The 14480-nt window shown below is 47.0% G+C and overlaps 1 protein-coding gene across 3 annotated transcripts in view; it reads right to left on the bottom strand.

Moving 5' to 3' along the window:
* Nucleotides 1–14480, bottom strand: part of NKAIN4 (sodium/potassium transporting ATPase interacting 4) — a 51804-nt gene that overhangs the window by 18571 nt on the left and 18753 nt on the right. For all 3 annotated transcript variants that reach the window (XR_003536517.1, XM_027697321.1, XM_027697319.1), the window contains exons 2-3: nucleotides 7437–7574; nucleotides 6866–6946 (exon numbers count right to left, since the gene is read on the bottom strand). Coding sequence is in view for 2 of the 3 variants with exons in the window: in XM_027697321.1 (XP_027553122.1) it covers nucleotides 6866–6946; nucleotides 7437–7574 (219 nt within the window). In the remaining variant the exon portion in view is untranslated. The remainder of the gene's footprint in view (nucleotides 1–6865; nucleotides 6947–7436; nucleotides 7575–14480) is intronic.

The raw sequence follows: 14480 nt of genomic DNA, 5'->3' as shown, positions 1-14480 counted from the left end.
TAAAAGACAAACTCAGGAGTGGCTGAACAGAGCAGCTGCATCCCTTTGCAGATGAGTGACAAGTGCTGGGTGCCCCAGCAGCCCCCTCAGCTCAGTTTGATGCAGAATCAACAATCCCTCTTGACCACAAAACAAGGCAACAGGCTGGAAGTTTTATTCTAAAGGATAGATTGTCTTCATTACAATTTTTTATTCTGTGTCTCTGCAGAGTAGAGATAGGTACTGGAATTACACGTCCCACCTATCCATTAGTAAAAGTTTTAGTACCTATCCATAACCTACTGCACACTCCTCGTGCCGGGGTCCTACACAGTCCCTGGAGGGAAGCAGTGGCTCCCAGCAGTCAGAGCTTGGGGTATTCACACTTCCCAGCATGGGAAACCTGAGGCAGCTCCTCTGTGCCAGCTCCCCTCAGAGTCAAGAGGAAAAACAGATTCACAGCAGCTTATCCAAGCTCCTGCTCCAAATGACCCTCCTGAGAGAGAGCTTGTCTCCACACCCAACACAAGAGCCCAGAAGACACAAACATGGACACACAGAAGCATCTTCATGGACAAACTTGAGCTGCAAGGGCAGAACTCCAAATGGCAGCCAGATAAGCTGTGAACAGAAACCAACTGCCCCACTCTGCACATGGTGGGGGTTCCCTCCACCCACCACAGAGACCCAAAACCCGTCTGCAGAGCCGTTATTAAAATGTGCTGCAGGAAGCACATGTTAAGAAATGTGGACAATTAAGTGAGAAGGCAGCTGCCAAAGCTCCTGACATAATCACCACAGCAGATGGCATGTGCTTTACAGGAGATGGAGGAGGGCACGGAGATGGAGTGTGGCACCAGTGCAAAAGCAGCCTGAACAGCAAAGACAATGGGGAAAACTCCGTTAACAGCTGGGAGTTCAGAGGGAGCTGTCTGCGTTTTGAAGGCTATGGGGAATAATTTTGGGATTGACAGTTACAGGGGAATGCAGTTACAGTGCAAGGTGCTGCGTTAGCTCCACTTCTAAGAGACAGTTTTCCAGCTTCTCACAGTTTTGGCAGACGTCTTTGGCTTGCTCCCTCTGCTGGGCTTCACTCTTCAGTGGCCCACAGATATCTCATTTCCACCAAATCACATCTTTTCTGCAAAGCTTGTTCTTTTTCTCCCAAGTTTGCATGTTCTGAGACACATGGAGCTTTTCCTCCCGGAGACAGCCAGCCCTCCAAGACACTGGGCTCTTCTCTCTCTCACAAATCACTCACCACTTTAGTTGGGGGGTGAAAGAGTCACTTTCCTCATATTAAAAAAAAAAAAAAAAAAAAGAAGACTAAATTCCTGTTTCTTTGCCCAGGGCTTCCCCCAGTTAGCACAGAACCAAAGCTGTTCCCCAGGGCACCACAGGATCTACTCTTAACCTCAGTCTCCAGGGCTTCCCTCTCCCAGCTCACAGATGGTGCCTCCCCAAACCTTCTGCCTCGCTGATGCAGACAGACCCCTCAGTGCCTTCTCTGCTCCTTACAGAGGCATTGATGTGTGTTTGGCAAAGTAAGAAACAGGCTGCTTTCCTTCTAGAATCTCCCTTTTGTCAGCCAGATTTGGCTCTGGCTTAACTCTGCTGCAGAAGCTGAACTTTCTCGTGTATTAAGCCTGAAAAAGCAGAACAGGTGTGGCTGGAGGTTGGCAGGTGGAGGAACAGGAGGTCCTAACCAGCACTGGCTTCTTTTTGCCTCCAATCACACTCCAGCTCTGTCCAAAAAAAAAAAAAATTAAAAAATTATACATCAGTGAAGAACAGATTGGAAAAACTGAGCACATTTGGATTCTAAAGGCAGCACAATGACTTGCACTCATGAGCCATCCATCTCACAGATGTAAAATGAATACTGATTGCACACTGGGATCATGGATGTCTTTGTGTTCAGAGACACCTTTCTGAACCAGCATCTGTCTGGAGCACAGCAGGGCAGGAGGGCAGCACGAATGAGAGGGTCTCAACATGCAAAGCAGTGCTGTTCCTTTCCTTGTGTCCCTGGCTGGATGCCCTGGGAAGGTACCTGAGTGATGTGGCACAATAAAAAAGCACTCAGGAAAATCCCTTAATTGACCTGCAGTCGCTCAGTGCTTGCTGGGAGAATAGGAAAACAATCCCAGGATGTCTCCTGTGGTTTGCCAGCTTCATTTGTGAGAAGATGGTTGGAGAGAAGTGAAACACAGCACACTAAAATCAGGAGAAAAGAACCAGTTGTAAGAAAGTCCAGGGAACAGCTGCTTCCCAAAACCTTTCTGCAACACACTTGGGATCTAAACACACCGAAATACTCCCAGAAGTGCTTGTGGGTTGGAAGAGGTTAATCAGTCCCAGCAGTGAGCAAGCCCTGCTGCAGAGAGGGATCTGTGTGTGACTGCACTCCCCCTCTCTTCTTTCCAGGGCTATCGCTGCCTCTTTAACCTTCAGCCTGGAGAGAAATATGAGCCAAGAGTGACACAAGCTCCTTCTCGGGAGCATGCTGAAGGCCAGCCAAAAAAATCACAGCTCACTCTGAACTGTTGTAGCACCTGGCTGCCATCCGTTTGCCAACAAGACAACAGCACTAAAGCAGCACTAAACCAGCAGTACCTACATTTTACAGAGTCTATTTTCCGCTCCCAGCCTCACCCCACTGTGTCCCACGGGAAACTCACACCTACCTCTAACACCCACAGAGCCAGATGCATTTCTTTTCTAAAATAGCTTTCTGAAAGCTGTTCTGAAATTATTTGCTAAGGGACACCATCAGAGATGGTTTTATTTCTTGTTGTTAACAGCCTTCTGAACCGCCTCCCCCAAATTTCCTTAATTATCAGGCAAGACAGCACCATAACAGCTCTGGAACAAACTGAACCTCGCATGGGAGCCCCAGAGCTTGACAGCAGAATCATTTTTAAAATCTTTTTTAGATGGAAACATTTCTTATTAGAATAGGAAATATGATGTTCATCTTTCAGTCCTGTGTGCCAAGTAGCTGTATCACCCTGAGACACAGAGAAGCACTTCCAGTGTCTCTCAGGAGGCTTGTTGACAATGTCACAGCATTTAAAGGCCAAATCCCAGGCTTCAAGGTTCTAAATTTAGAGGGAGTTGAGGGACAGTTGTAAGTACACATGCATTTATCCATCCTCCTCACAGTATTTTCCCCAGGTACAAAGTCATCCCAAGATGCTGTCCAGATTCTCTGGAATACAAATAACTCCCATTTGACTAATAAGGGCTGCTTCCACTTCAAGAGGAGATTTAGACCACCACAGCTCTGGATTCAGATCAAAGCACTGTGTAGACTAGAGAGAATATAAAGGAAGGATAAAAAAACAAATTAACAATCACCATTCGAGATGAGCAATTCCAGAGGGAAAATACAAAGGAATACATTGAAATACACAACACCAATTCCTCAAACCTCTCTGAACATTTCTCAAGTACATGATAAGAGTCAGTCAGCACGGCAGCTGGACAGACAGATGCTCATATGTCTTAACAGCAGGATTTTAATAATTAACTCAGACTGAGGGGTTGCAGGAGGGATGTGTTTCACGCTCGGGTAGACAGGGAGAAGCTTAAGGTATTATTTCAAGCACAGCCTAGAAACTTCAGAGCTATCTCCCAGCAATTCACCAAATCAAATGGCCAGATGGACAAAGAGAAGAGAGGGAGATGGAACAGGAGCAGACCACAGGAGGAGGAACAGCAATCTGGAAATTCAGCTGTTAGCCCCACCACAGAGCAGAGCGACAGCACTTGGAGCTGCTGCATTTCCCCCACATGCTGCAAGTGTGCTCAGAGGTACAAGCAGAGCAAGTCAGCAAGGCAGTGCTGCCAAAAGCTGCTCAGAGACACATCACCACCTCACTGCCAGTGCTGAGGAGCATTCCTTCAAATCCAGATTGCTCTCTCACTCGCCTGCTCATTGGCAAAGCACTCACAGGAAAGCTGGCACAGGCTACATGCTTAGGGAGGCCCTTGTAGCACCAAGGGAAGTGCTTCCTTAGACACTTGTGCTGAGCCACTTGTGTCTGGCCACCTAATGAAGTTCTGCTGTGCCATATTTCATACTCTTAATTCTGCTAAGAAAAGACTGCAAGAAAAAAAAAAGATAGAAAGATAGAAATCAGGCCAGTTTAGCTCTTCCAAGAAATATGGAATAGATTCACAGAGCAGGAAAAAGTACTTTCCTTTTCCATAATAAACTAAGGATAGTGCAACTAGTGATTTAAATTTTCAATAAGTGCACATAACTGTTTCCTCATCTTTTCAGTTCTCTGGGCTTTTTCTGAACTTTTTACATCAGAAACACTTGTACCCTTTCTCCCCTTTCTCACCCCACCTGAGTTATCACCTGTCTCAGTTGCAGTGGGCTGTCATTACCAGCCACCAAAGTTAACAAACTCCATTCTTCCCATCTCCCTGCCCTTTCTGCATCCTGTCATTATCAATGAGCTGCTGACAGAGCCCGCCCTGGCAGGCTGCCCTTGGCAGGAGCACAGCAGGGGGAGCACAGGGCTGGCAGGAGCTACTCCCACTCCCCCAGGCTCATCAGTAATCACAGAGGAAACAGCACCCTGAAGATCTTCCTCAGAGCTATCAGTCCCTTAAGGCACTTGCACAGGAGCACAACCCTGTCTGAAACACTCCCCAGTGTATTCATGCTTAGTCTAGTAGTTAATGAGTTAGTGTTTATCAGACCAGCTCCATCAGTCTCACTCCACCAAAGCTCTTTTTCCAATATTTGCAATTTCCCTGCTTACTGCCAGGCTAATGATGAGCTTTGAGGTTGACTTCTTATCAGGAACTAAAGGGCAGCTTCCTCCCGAGGGCCCTGAGGGCCCACAGAGGAACCTGCTCCTTGCAACTCTGCATCCAAGCCCAGATCTGGGGTCTGATCCCAAGACTGAGATCAATAAGATGCCAGCTGGCTTTGGATCAGGTTTCCAGAGATGCAGCAGCAGAGCAACACCACTCCTGGGCCAGTCTACAAAGCACCGCTGTCCTACAGAAACCTCAGCTCCTGCTTCAGAAGCATCTTTTGGTCTCTTGTGGAAGTGAGGATTTGTTTTGCCACTACAAAGACCCAAATTACTTCAGTTAAGGGGGAGAAGGAGGACAGAAAGCAGCATCCTGAGTTTTGCTTACAAAATAGCTTTTTTAAGTGAAAGCAACTCATTAAGAACAGAGGCAAGGCTGTCAAGTATTTTACTGACAAACAAGCACAAATACTCTGTTGGTTTTGCTATTTGCCACTAAAAGAACTAATTTCTCAGTGCAGCCCTAGAGGGAAATCCACCGAGTCAGTAACAACTGACACTGCAGCCCAATTCTATAAAAAAAGTCCCCAGTCACAAGTGTCATCCTGTAGGCTAAATAAAGCCTCTCTGTGTGCTGGCTTGGCTAAAACGAGCCCCAGCACAGAGCAAGGTTACCAGGTGAAGCTGCTCTGTAGGGGAGAAAGAGGAGTTTGTGCTGTTTGAATTGCAGAACAGAGCCCGATGGCAGGTTGGGATTAGCAAACACGAGTAACCAGCTGGCTGGAAGCAAACAGTGGCTGTCAGAGAAGCTTCCAGTGCAGTTTACCAAGCCAATATTTCCTCCATAGAAGGGAGCATTTCAATAGTTACATAAAATTCTTTTTTTTAGTTCGTCGCAGCCAACATCGAGATCATCTCAGGCGGAGATTTCAGATCATGAGTAATCAAGGACTCCCTCAAAGTTTCTGGGGATAATTGAGAGGGGAAATGAAGATGAACTGAGAAATTAGGAAGCTACATTTTCTTATCTGCAAAAGATTTGTGCTGTCAGTCCTGACTTGCTGTCGGCCTGATAAAAACCACAGGGCAGTTCCAATTATGTCTGAAACTTCAATTTTGGCCAGATGTAGAGTGCTCTGAAATGAACCCATATCCTACAATGACTCTCAGTCTGCTGTGCTACAGCAACACTTCTTAATTCGTTGCTCACAGCCCAGGCTTAATTTAGGACCTGCCTCCCATTTTTATTATTTCTGACTCACCCCTCATTAAGCAGACAGCAATACTCAGCTAATCTAGTCTTCAAAGAGCTTCACATATTAACTCACAACACCCTGGCCAACAGCCATGAGTAAATACCACCGTATTTAAAAAGGCAGAATTAAGGCAGGGAAGCCACATCCCAGCCAGAGATGTGCCAGCCTCACCAGCACCCCTCTGGGGAGGGATTTCTCTGTTCAGCAGAGAGAAGAGCCTCTCCCAAAAGGTACAATAGGAAATATTTTGCCTGGTGTGGCAACAAGCAGGTACTTATCCCTACAGCTGAAGTGCACTAAGTCTTCAGCAGGACTGGGAGGCACAAAAATATCAAGAGCTGGTCAGGTATGGAGTTCCAGCAAAGTCCTTGGTCCAGCTCAGCCCAGCTCTTCCCTGGATTAGGCTGGCAGAGAGAACACACTCAATGCTGCACGAGGGCCTTCCCCTCCATCAGACATCTTCTGCCAAGCTGGTGTCAGATCACAAAAGGATCAGCTATAACCTAGTTAGCTCATAGCCCTCCTCAGCCACCTCTGCATTATGGCTGGGAATCAGCCCTCAAAGCCCCTCTTCCCTCAGGACGGCTCTTGTTCCCACCTCTGGAAAGCAAATACACTCTACCAGCCACCACCTGCACTGACCAGCAAAGAACTCCAGAAATCAGCATTGGCTCCTCATTTTTAAATAAAAAAGCAGTACTCCTCCATCCCCTCATAAAGCAACCTCCTCCACAGGCAAGTGGGCAGGATTAGGACCTGCTCCCAGATAGTCCCTACCCTACTCCTCCCCTCCCCACTAAACTCCATCCCCTCCACTGCATAAGCTGAGAACTCACCCATCCAGTCCCCACTCACCTTTGAGAGCCCTCCCACTTCTAAGTAAAAGCAGATGATGAAGATGTTCCAGGTGACCCAAATTGCAGTCCAGATGGCATACTGGAAGGGAATGGGGTTGGGGAGAGAGAAGCAATAAACATTAAGAAGTCACTGAAATTAGTGAGCACATATATGAGCTCTAGCTGGGGGCAGTGGAATGCCCCGAGTCAGCGCTGCAATAAGTTTTTCTTCCTCTGTTTGTTTTCCATATGCAGATAATCTGTTGCCTGAAAGAGACACAGGGGCAGGAGTTTGGAGGGATGGAAGACCTTCTGACAGGCATTTGTCCAGCACCTCACTCTCCCTCTCTGCTGTGCAGTGTCTGGGTGTTACTTTTAGCGCCAGCAATAATTATCTAAAATCTTCCAAGTCTGGCACAAGCACAGCCCACTGAACATTGTGTTCCTAAGCACAGCCAGGCACCTCCTGCTGAAATAGTTTGCAGGGCTTCTGCCTGATTTCCCAAGGGCTTTACTCAGTTCCTCATCATGTGCCACGTCCCCCCAGAGCAGAGGCTGTGAAAGGCTCAGAACAAAAGGGTGTCACTCACCACCACAATGTAGCGAGGTCTGTACTGGATGGTGCCAAACAGGCCCAGGATAACGATGATGATGTGGAGGAAGTTGGCCAGGATAGGGGCCCACTGGTATCCCAGGAAGTCGAACACTTGCCTCTCTAATGCAGCAAGCTGGAAGGGAGAAGGAAAAGGAGAGTTACGGTTTGTGGACCCACAATGTTTATTCTCAAGGTTTTAACAAGCTCCCCGAGCAAATCCCTGCAGCAGCTGAAGGTGGGATTCCATTCCCAAAGCAATTTGCTGCCTATGAACTGGGTCAGTAGGACACAACACTTGCCTACACATCCCCCTTCCCCTTTGTACTCATCCCCCCTCTCCTCTGATGGCCAAACTAATGCAGAGCAGAGAGCTCCAGTGCCTGTGTGGGCCGTTCCTCTGGTGTGTGCACTTTGGGAAGGTGCCTCTGGCAGAGGACAGAGGTGAGCAGCAGGGTGGTAACACCTTAAACGTGAAATAATCACATTCACAAAAACACAAAAATAACTTTCAAGAGCTCATTTGTCAGAGCCTTCAGCATCACTCCGTCATTCCTGACACCTCTCATGTTTCTGCTTTCCAGCACACATCCATCAAAGTAAAAGAGAGGAGGAAACTCTCTCCTCCACTTTCACCCCTCAGAAAATGCTGCCACCAGTAAAGGAATTCTGCAAACACATCAGTTTTCCAGGACAGGTTGCTTTCCTCTTCAGCACTAATAACATGGTTCAAGGCCAGTACTATGTCCTAGAAATAAAACTCCATTACTGTTGAAGTGCTGGGGCCAATTTTCAAACCACATTTGCATAAAGATGCACTTTTACCTGTAGCCATCACCTGTGTATGAGGCAACATCTGGTCCCCAGCTCTGAGCTGCTGTTCTACACACACAGCTGAAAGAGCACAATGAACATGCAATTGCATGCTGGTCTTTGCATCCCCACAGCCTTTAAATGCTGTATCTACAGGAGAATCAGTGAGTGCAGGGGGCAAACCTGTTCCAGAAGGTTTTTCCCAGTGCCCAGCCTTGCACAGAGAGATCTTCTCTTTACATGTCTTCACTAACACAGTGTAACCCCCTCCATCGACCTGTCTTTGCTAGTGCCAAGGCACAGCAGGAGATTTCCTTGTCAGGATAAGATTTCGAAGTGTGTTTAATTATCATACTAGTACACTGGGATTGCATTATGACATTTCATATTTATTTTCACCTAAATAAATCATTACAATTTACCATCGATAGTCAATATTAATTTAACTACTAATCAGACATTAACTGTGGGTAATCCTAGTCTGCTCTGTGACACCTTTTCCTGGCTGGGAACTAAGCACCAGAGCTTGTGTGATGGCTTAAAGCATTTAAGGATGTGAGTGTTTGCAGGTGTCTCTCAAGCCACATGATGAGAGAAGCCTCATCTATTAAAGGGCCATTATTCCTCCTTCTTCCTGGATCAGTGGGGAAATCACCTTCACACCTCTCCTGGGCTAGGAAGGTATCGCAATTCTCAGCACTGCCTTGAAAGTTCAATAAAAATCTGTACTTCAAAGAACTCTCTGGCAGGCTGGTTAAGAGTGGTCAGTCAGAGCAGGGGTAAGCAGCTTTCCCTCTCCAACACCTTCACAAGCAAAGGGGGACAGAGAATGGGGAGGGAATGGAGGCAGTCACCAAATCTCTCTCTCCTATTACAAGAGGAAATAGTTTTCCTCTTGAAGCAACACAAACTGCCCCGCCCTGATCCATCTGAACCACCTGGAAGATGCTGTGGCCAAGCACGAGGCTGCAGGGCTGGGCTGGGGCGAGCACTGCTCCCCCTCAGCCCAGCAGCTTTGCTGTGTCTCGTCAGAAACACCAGTAATAGGTTAAACACTTAATCCCTCAGGAGGGGATTAAGGCACACACCTTTACGATATTTGTCAATTTTGCATCCTGACTGGCTGGCAAGGGGCCATTTGACTGTGACCACTTCATCCAATCAGGCATTTAATTGGCTTTGTGCATTGCATGGATGTGGGGGTGTGCCATGGGAGCCGGTGCTGTGGCTGTCACTCTGCTGAGGGGACACAATGGGGGTGTTCTGCTGAGGTAGTACCCTGCTCTGCTTTGCCTGTCGCTCTCAGGCTCCGAAAATCAGTATAAAGACAGACCCCTCCAACCCGTGCCTTCTGCCATGAGTTTTCCCACTCCAGAATCAGGACACCCATGTCTGGAGAAGCGTTTTCTTCTCACAAATGAACATCTGCCATTAGGGCTGTATAAAAAGGGGGAAAGCTTGTTCTTCCACAGGCTCATGATGCTTCCTGGTTTTTTTGGACCAGGGAAGACACCAGGCTGTGAAGTGAGAGGTATCCAACTGCCCTGGAGAGGGACCTGATATTCTACATGGCTTCAGATTGGGGCACAGCTCCTTCAGAGGTTTCCGAGCTCTGGATTTTTTGCCATGATCCCAAAAACTATCTTCATACCACACTTCCTTCTCCTTTAGTGCAACTGCCCTCGTCTCCAGGTTCTTTCCATCATGGCTTACATTCTTTTGCCACTTTCTCTGCATTTTTAAAATGTTTTTGTGTACCTGGGAGCTGCAGGCATGACTCAGCTGGTCCAGAGACGGGCTGTGCCCAGCTGCTGGTTCAGCAAAGGAGGGGGGAGCCTTTGTGGGATGTGTGAGTTCACACAATCTGTTTCCTCACTTATAAAAAAAAAAAAAGGCAATTTTCTGTAAAATGTGTTGATTACAGGCAAATGCTGCTGATGAAACTCCAACACTGTATCAGTGTCAGGCAGGTAGTGAGTCTCTGCTGTAATCCAGCTGTTGGAAATGCAGCCTGAAGTTACCTTGAGTTTGTCCCCGTTCCCTCAGGAACTTAGCATAATTAAGGAAATATTTGCTAAAAACAAATTGATAAACAACCATTTTACTCATTACTCTACAGGTCTGTGTGCTTACTCACTAAATGCTGCTGAGATTTGCAGGTAAACAGGGCTGATGTTTGGGCTAAGCTGGCCTTGATTTGGGGTTGGGATGTGAAGAATGTCAGGGTACCCTTCAGCTCTGGTCCCTCCAGTCCTGCTCAGAGAGGGCAGGGTCAGGGTTTGCTCTGATTTATCTTTCCCCACATACTGAACCAAGACGGATCTCTCTTGTTGAGCAAGGAAATGCCATCTTTCTCTGTGCTGCCAAGTTTCTGCAAGTAATATCCTTTCTGTAGTGTTCCTTACAATGATTCACACTACTCTATTGAGAAAGCCTATTACTTTCCAGAGGCATTGGTTGTAAAGAGAAATTTCACAGATTGTGACACAGGTTTCAACACATTCAAAGCTGACAGGACCTTTCCATCAGGGAGGACAAATTTTTCTTCTTTATGACTATTCTTATTAAAACCAGGACTCCCTCTGCTCCTTTTGCTTCTCTAGTCCATAGAACATTTTTACCTTTCATTCTTTAAATTAAATGATTTGTTGCGATACTAAAATCAGAAGAGTTGTGGCAGAATTTTCTCTCCCGAAATAAAACACGTTTCTGCTGATCTGAGTGAAACTGGAATAGCAAATGACCATGTGAAACAACTGTTAGCCAGGCAAACAACACAAGCCAAAGCTCTCTGTTGGGCCATCATTCATTTACACAGCTGGGAAAGATAAGAAAGGCAGAGAGAATGTTCTTCAGCTTACAGAGCCCTGGCACAGCTCACACACAGGGAGCAAAGAGAGGTTTGGACATGCTGAGGGGCATTACAGTATGAAAACTTCACCAGAGAGGGAAACTGTACCTGAGCTGCAGTGGAACATTGCCTGATGGACCCCAATGGAGAATAGGAAAATGGGTCTTAGAAAACATCTCAAAACGGGGAACAGTTTCTTCTTGGGGGGTTCAAACCATTCCACTTGCATTCCCGTGGCTCTGGCAGGACAGTGGCACTGGCAGGTGTTGATGCCAGCAGGACACTCTGAGCTGGTGCAGTATGGCCCGGGGGTGCTTGTTTAAATTCTAGTCCCTCAAATCTTTTCTATCCCCTCAACTCTGTCTTCTGTTGCTCCTGTCCTGCTGATAAAGCTGGAGAGTCCAACCTGTTGCCTTGTGCCCCCACGCTGCTGAGGAGGAAGGGATGCTGATGAACAGGCAGTTACCTGTAATTCCTTAACTCCCTGCCCTTTATAGCCTACTATCAAAGCCATGTTATCAGCTAGATTTGCTCTTCTTAATTTATTAAGCTTTTAAAGCCTTTAATCTTATTTAGTTTGGATCTGTGTCTTTCACTGCGTTTCTGAAATCAATTGGGACACAAAAGAAAAAATACCACTTTCAAGATGTCGTCAACTTGTACAGATGCAGGGAAGACTCTCAGAGAACCCAGTGGCAGGTACAGTCCTGCCTACACACACACATCCACAGGTATCTGCTCCTGCAAGCAAACCTGTTTTTAACCTTTCCAAGTTCAGTTTTAACAGGAGATTTATTTTTAAAATTAAACATTAGAAATAAATACACAAGCAAGCAATAACGGGAACAAATGGGAAAGGCCGATCCTACTGCTGCAGCCAGGACTTAAGGGAGATACTCCTGCAAAAAAAAGAAAACAAAACCAAAACGTTTTACCCAGAAATCCAGGCAATGTTCCACTTGCCCTATAAAAAAACAACCTGAAAACTCTCCTTTTACTCCTTGTCTCTCACCAGTGTAAGGCCAGAGCCTCACAGACTGTTCCAGATCCTGCCCTGCTCTTGTTCAGGGGTGTATGCAGCAGCCTCAGACCCCTGTGTGCTTACATACAGCTTCAACTCGGACAAAATTGGCAACTTAACCCCCTGTATTTCCTCTCTCTCCAGCCTGAACTGAGAAAGAGGCTCAGCTGCAGCCCTTGGTCCCCACCACACCGCTGGGATGTTCCGGGCTCCCGGCTGACCCCGATGCCTTGAATCAGCGTTTGATTTCCTGCCAACCAGCTTTGCTTTTTAAGAAGATGCTCTTTCTTTGTCTGCTGTGCAAACACCCCTGGAGCAGCCAAGACTTTCACTGGAAAAGGTCACGGGTCTTTTCTTGAGGCAAAACTTGCACTGATTTCCTGAGGTATTTTGGCCACGAGATGGGATGGCTCGAGTTCAGGACAAAGCCCCAGTGCTGCTATTCCTGTGAGACATCATATAAGGATGAAAGTTTAAGTCCTTCTAGCTGAAACAACAGGAAGACACTAAAAAGTCTCCAATTGGATAATTTGAAAAATATATCTATTTAGGTCTTGAACACAAATATCTGCATCTTTGGTTCTTCCACACGGTTTAAGTTTGGCAATACTAAACACCTGTCTGCTTTTAATTTTTAATGTACTGGTATTAGTATGATACATTATATAATTATACATATCTTTCTATACAATTGCTTTGCCTTTGTAAATGGTGGAACAATGCTAGTTCTAAAGAATCCTAAACCCAAGCTGCAGTGTGCTGAAACTATCAGCAGCGAGCAGAGAATTCCCTTCCGTGCCAGTGCTTATTCAAGGTGGAGAAGATTTCGTGGGTAGAAAAATAATTAAACAATAAGTCTGCTTTTACCACGGTGGCTGCATTTCTAAATAAATATGAACGGTTGTAATAGCTCTTTAATTAAGTTTATCTGAAAAAGCAGGTCACTGAGCCACTACTTCAACACCCCCAAACCGAGGGGCTCGTTCCACGAGGTGCCACGTCCTTGTCTCTCCCAAAGTCAGCCTCTCACGTGTTCACTCCTGCTGCATTCATGAAATCTCATTTTTCTTCAGTAAGTGTTGTCAAGGAAACATTCCTCGGGGCCTTGTGATCCACAGCTCCTTTCCCAGCATCCCTCGCCCAACCACAGAGGTCAAGAGACTAATTGCACAGGAGGTCTCTGTTTGTCACTTTGCCTCTCAGGCCTCTTTGGTCACTCTGGCCACTGGATACAATACACCCCATTCTCTGCTTCTTTGGTCTGTTTTCTCCCCAGAAGCTGCTGAAACCCCTTCTATTCACATAGACATTAGAGAGCCCTCCAACAGCAGGGCTGATACCCTTAAATCATTTATGTTTCTGCAGCAAATTGGTCACTGTGCTGGTCTGGAGGACTGATCCCTGCCAAAGGGCCCCACGAGGCAGCAGGAAAAGTCCCCATTGCTGGCATGACTCCACAGCAGGTCACTCCCTGGCTGCTTCTGAGGCATCACACCCCAGGAAACACAGCTTTCAGACTGCCCCGTGCCATAGCTGAGGATCAGGACTTGTCCCAGCCCAGCACCACCCTGTGCAGAGCCTGGGTTACTCTTTCCCCTCTGAAGTGGTTGAGCACAACTTCCCTGCTGAAGCCTGGGGCATCCTGCTGTCAAACATCCCGGTGCTGAGCCCTCACCTCCTCGTTCCCCCTGGCCTGGCACCTTTGAGCTCTGCATTCTCCCCTCCCAGCATCATTCTGTGTGTTGGCAACGATGCTCTCAGGAGTTCCACTGCTGTGACCTTGATCCCTGAGCTTTCTGCTGCCAAAGCCTTTCAGAAATGTCCTAGCTGCAAAGATATGTCATTATTCAGTCCCACATGCCCAAATACTGCTTAGCATTCCAGGAAAGGCACAATCCTGCTAAACATAAGGGATGAGACTGGCACTCAGCAGAGCACGAGCCTGTTTGTTTGTGTCTGGGGTTGAGGCTCTGCCTTCAGAAGGACTGAGGTTTTCTAAGTACATCACAAAAAGCCACCAGCCCTGCTCAGCTGAAGACATGGGCCATGCACAAGCATTCACAGAATCATGGAATCACTTAGGTTGGAAAAGGCGTCCAAGATCATAGAGTCCAACTATTCCCTCAGCACTGCCAAGCCCACCTCTAAACCATGTCTGCAAGTGTCACATGTACACATCTTTTAAATCCCTCCAGGAACGGTGACTCCACCACTGCCCTGGGCAGCCTGTTCCAATGCCTGACAACCCTCTTGGTGAAGGAACTGTTCCTCACATCCAGTCTAAACCTCCTCCCCTGGAACAACAACTTGAGGCACACATCCACACAAACCTCTTAAGCCTTTTTACTCCAAGTGTT

Source organism: Neopelma chrysocephalum, unplaced genomic scaffold, assembly GCF_003984885.1.
Source record: "Neopelma chrysocephalum unplaced genomic scaffold, ASM398488v2 Primary Assembly neopelma1_119, whole genome shotgun sequence".
NCBI lineage: Eukaryota > Metazoa > Chordata > Aves > Passeriformes > Pipridae > Neopelma > Neopelma chrysocephalum.
The sequence above is the reverse complement of the archived record's forward strand: the minus strand, read 5'-3'. Positions and strand labels throughout refer to the sequence as shown.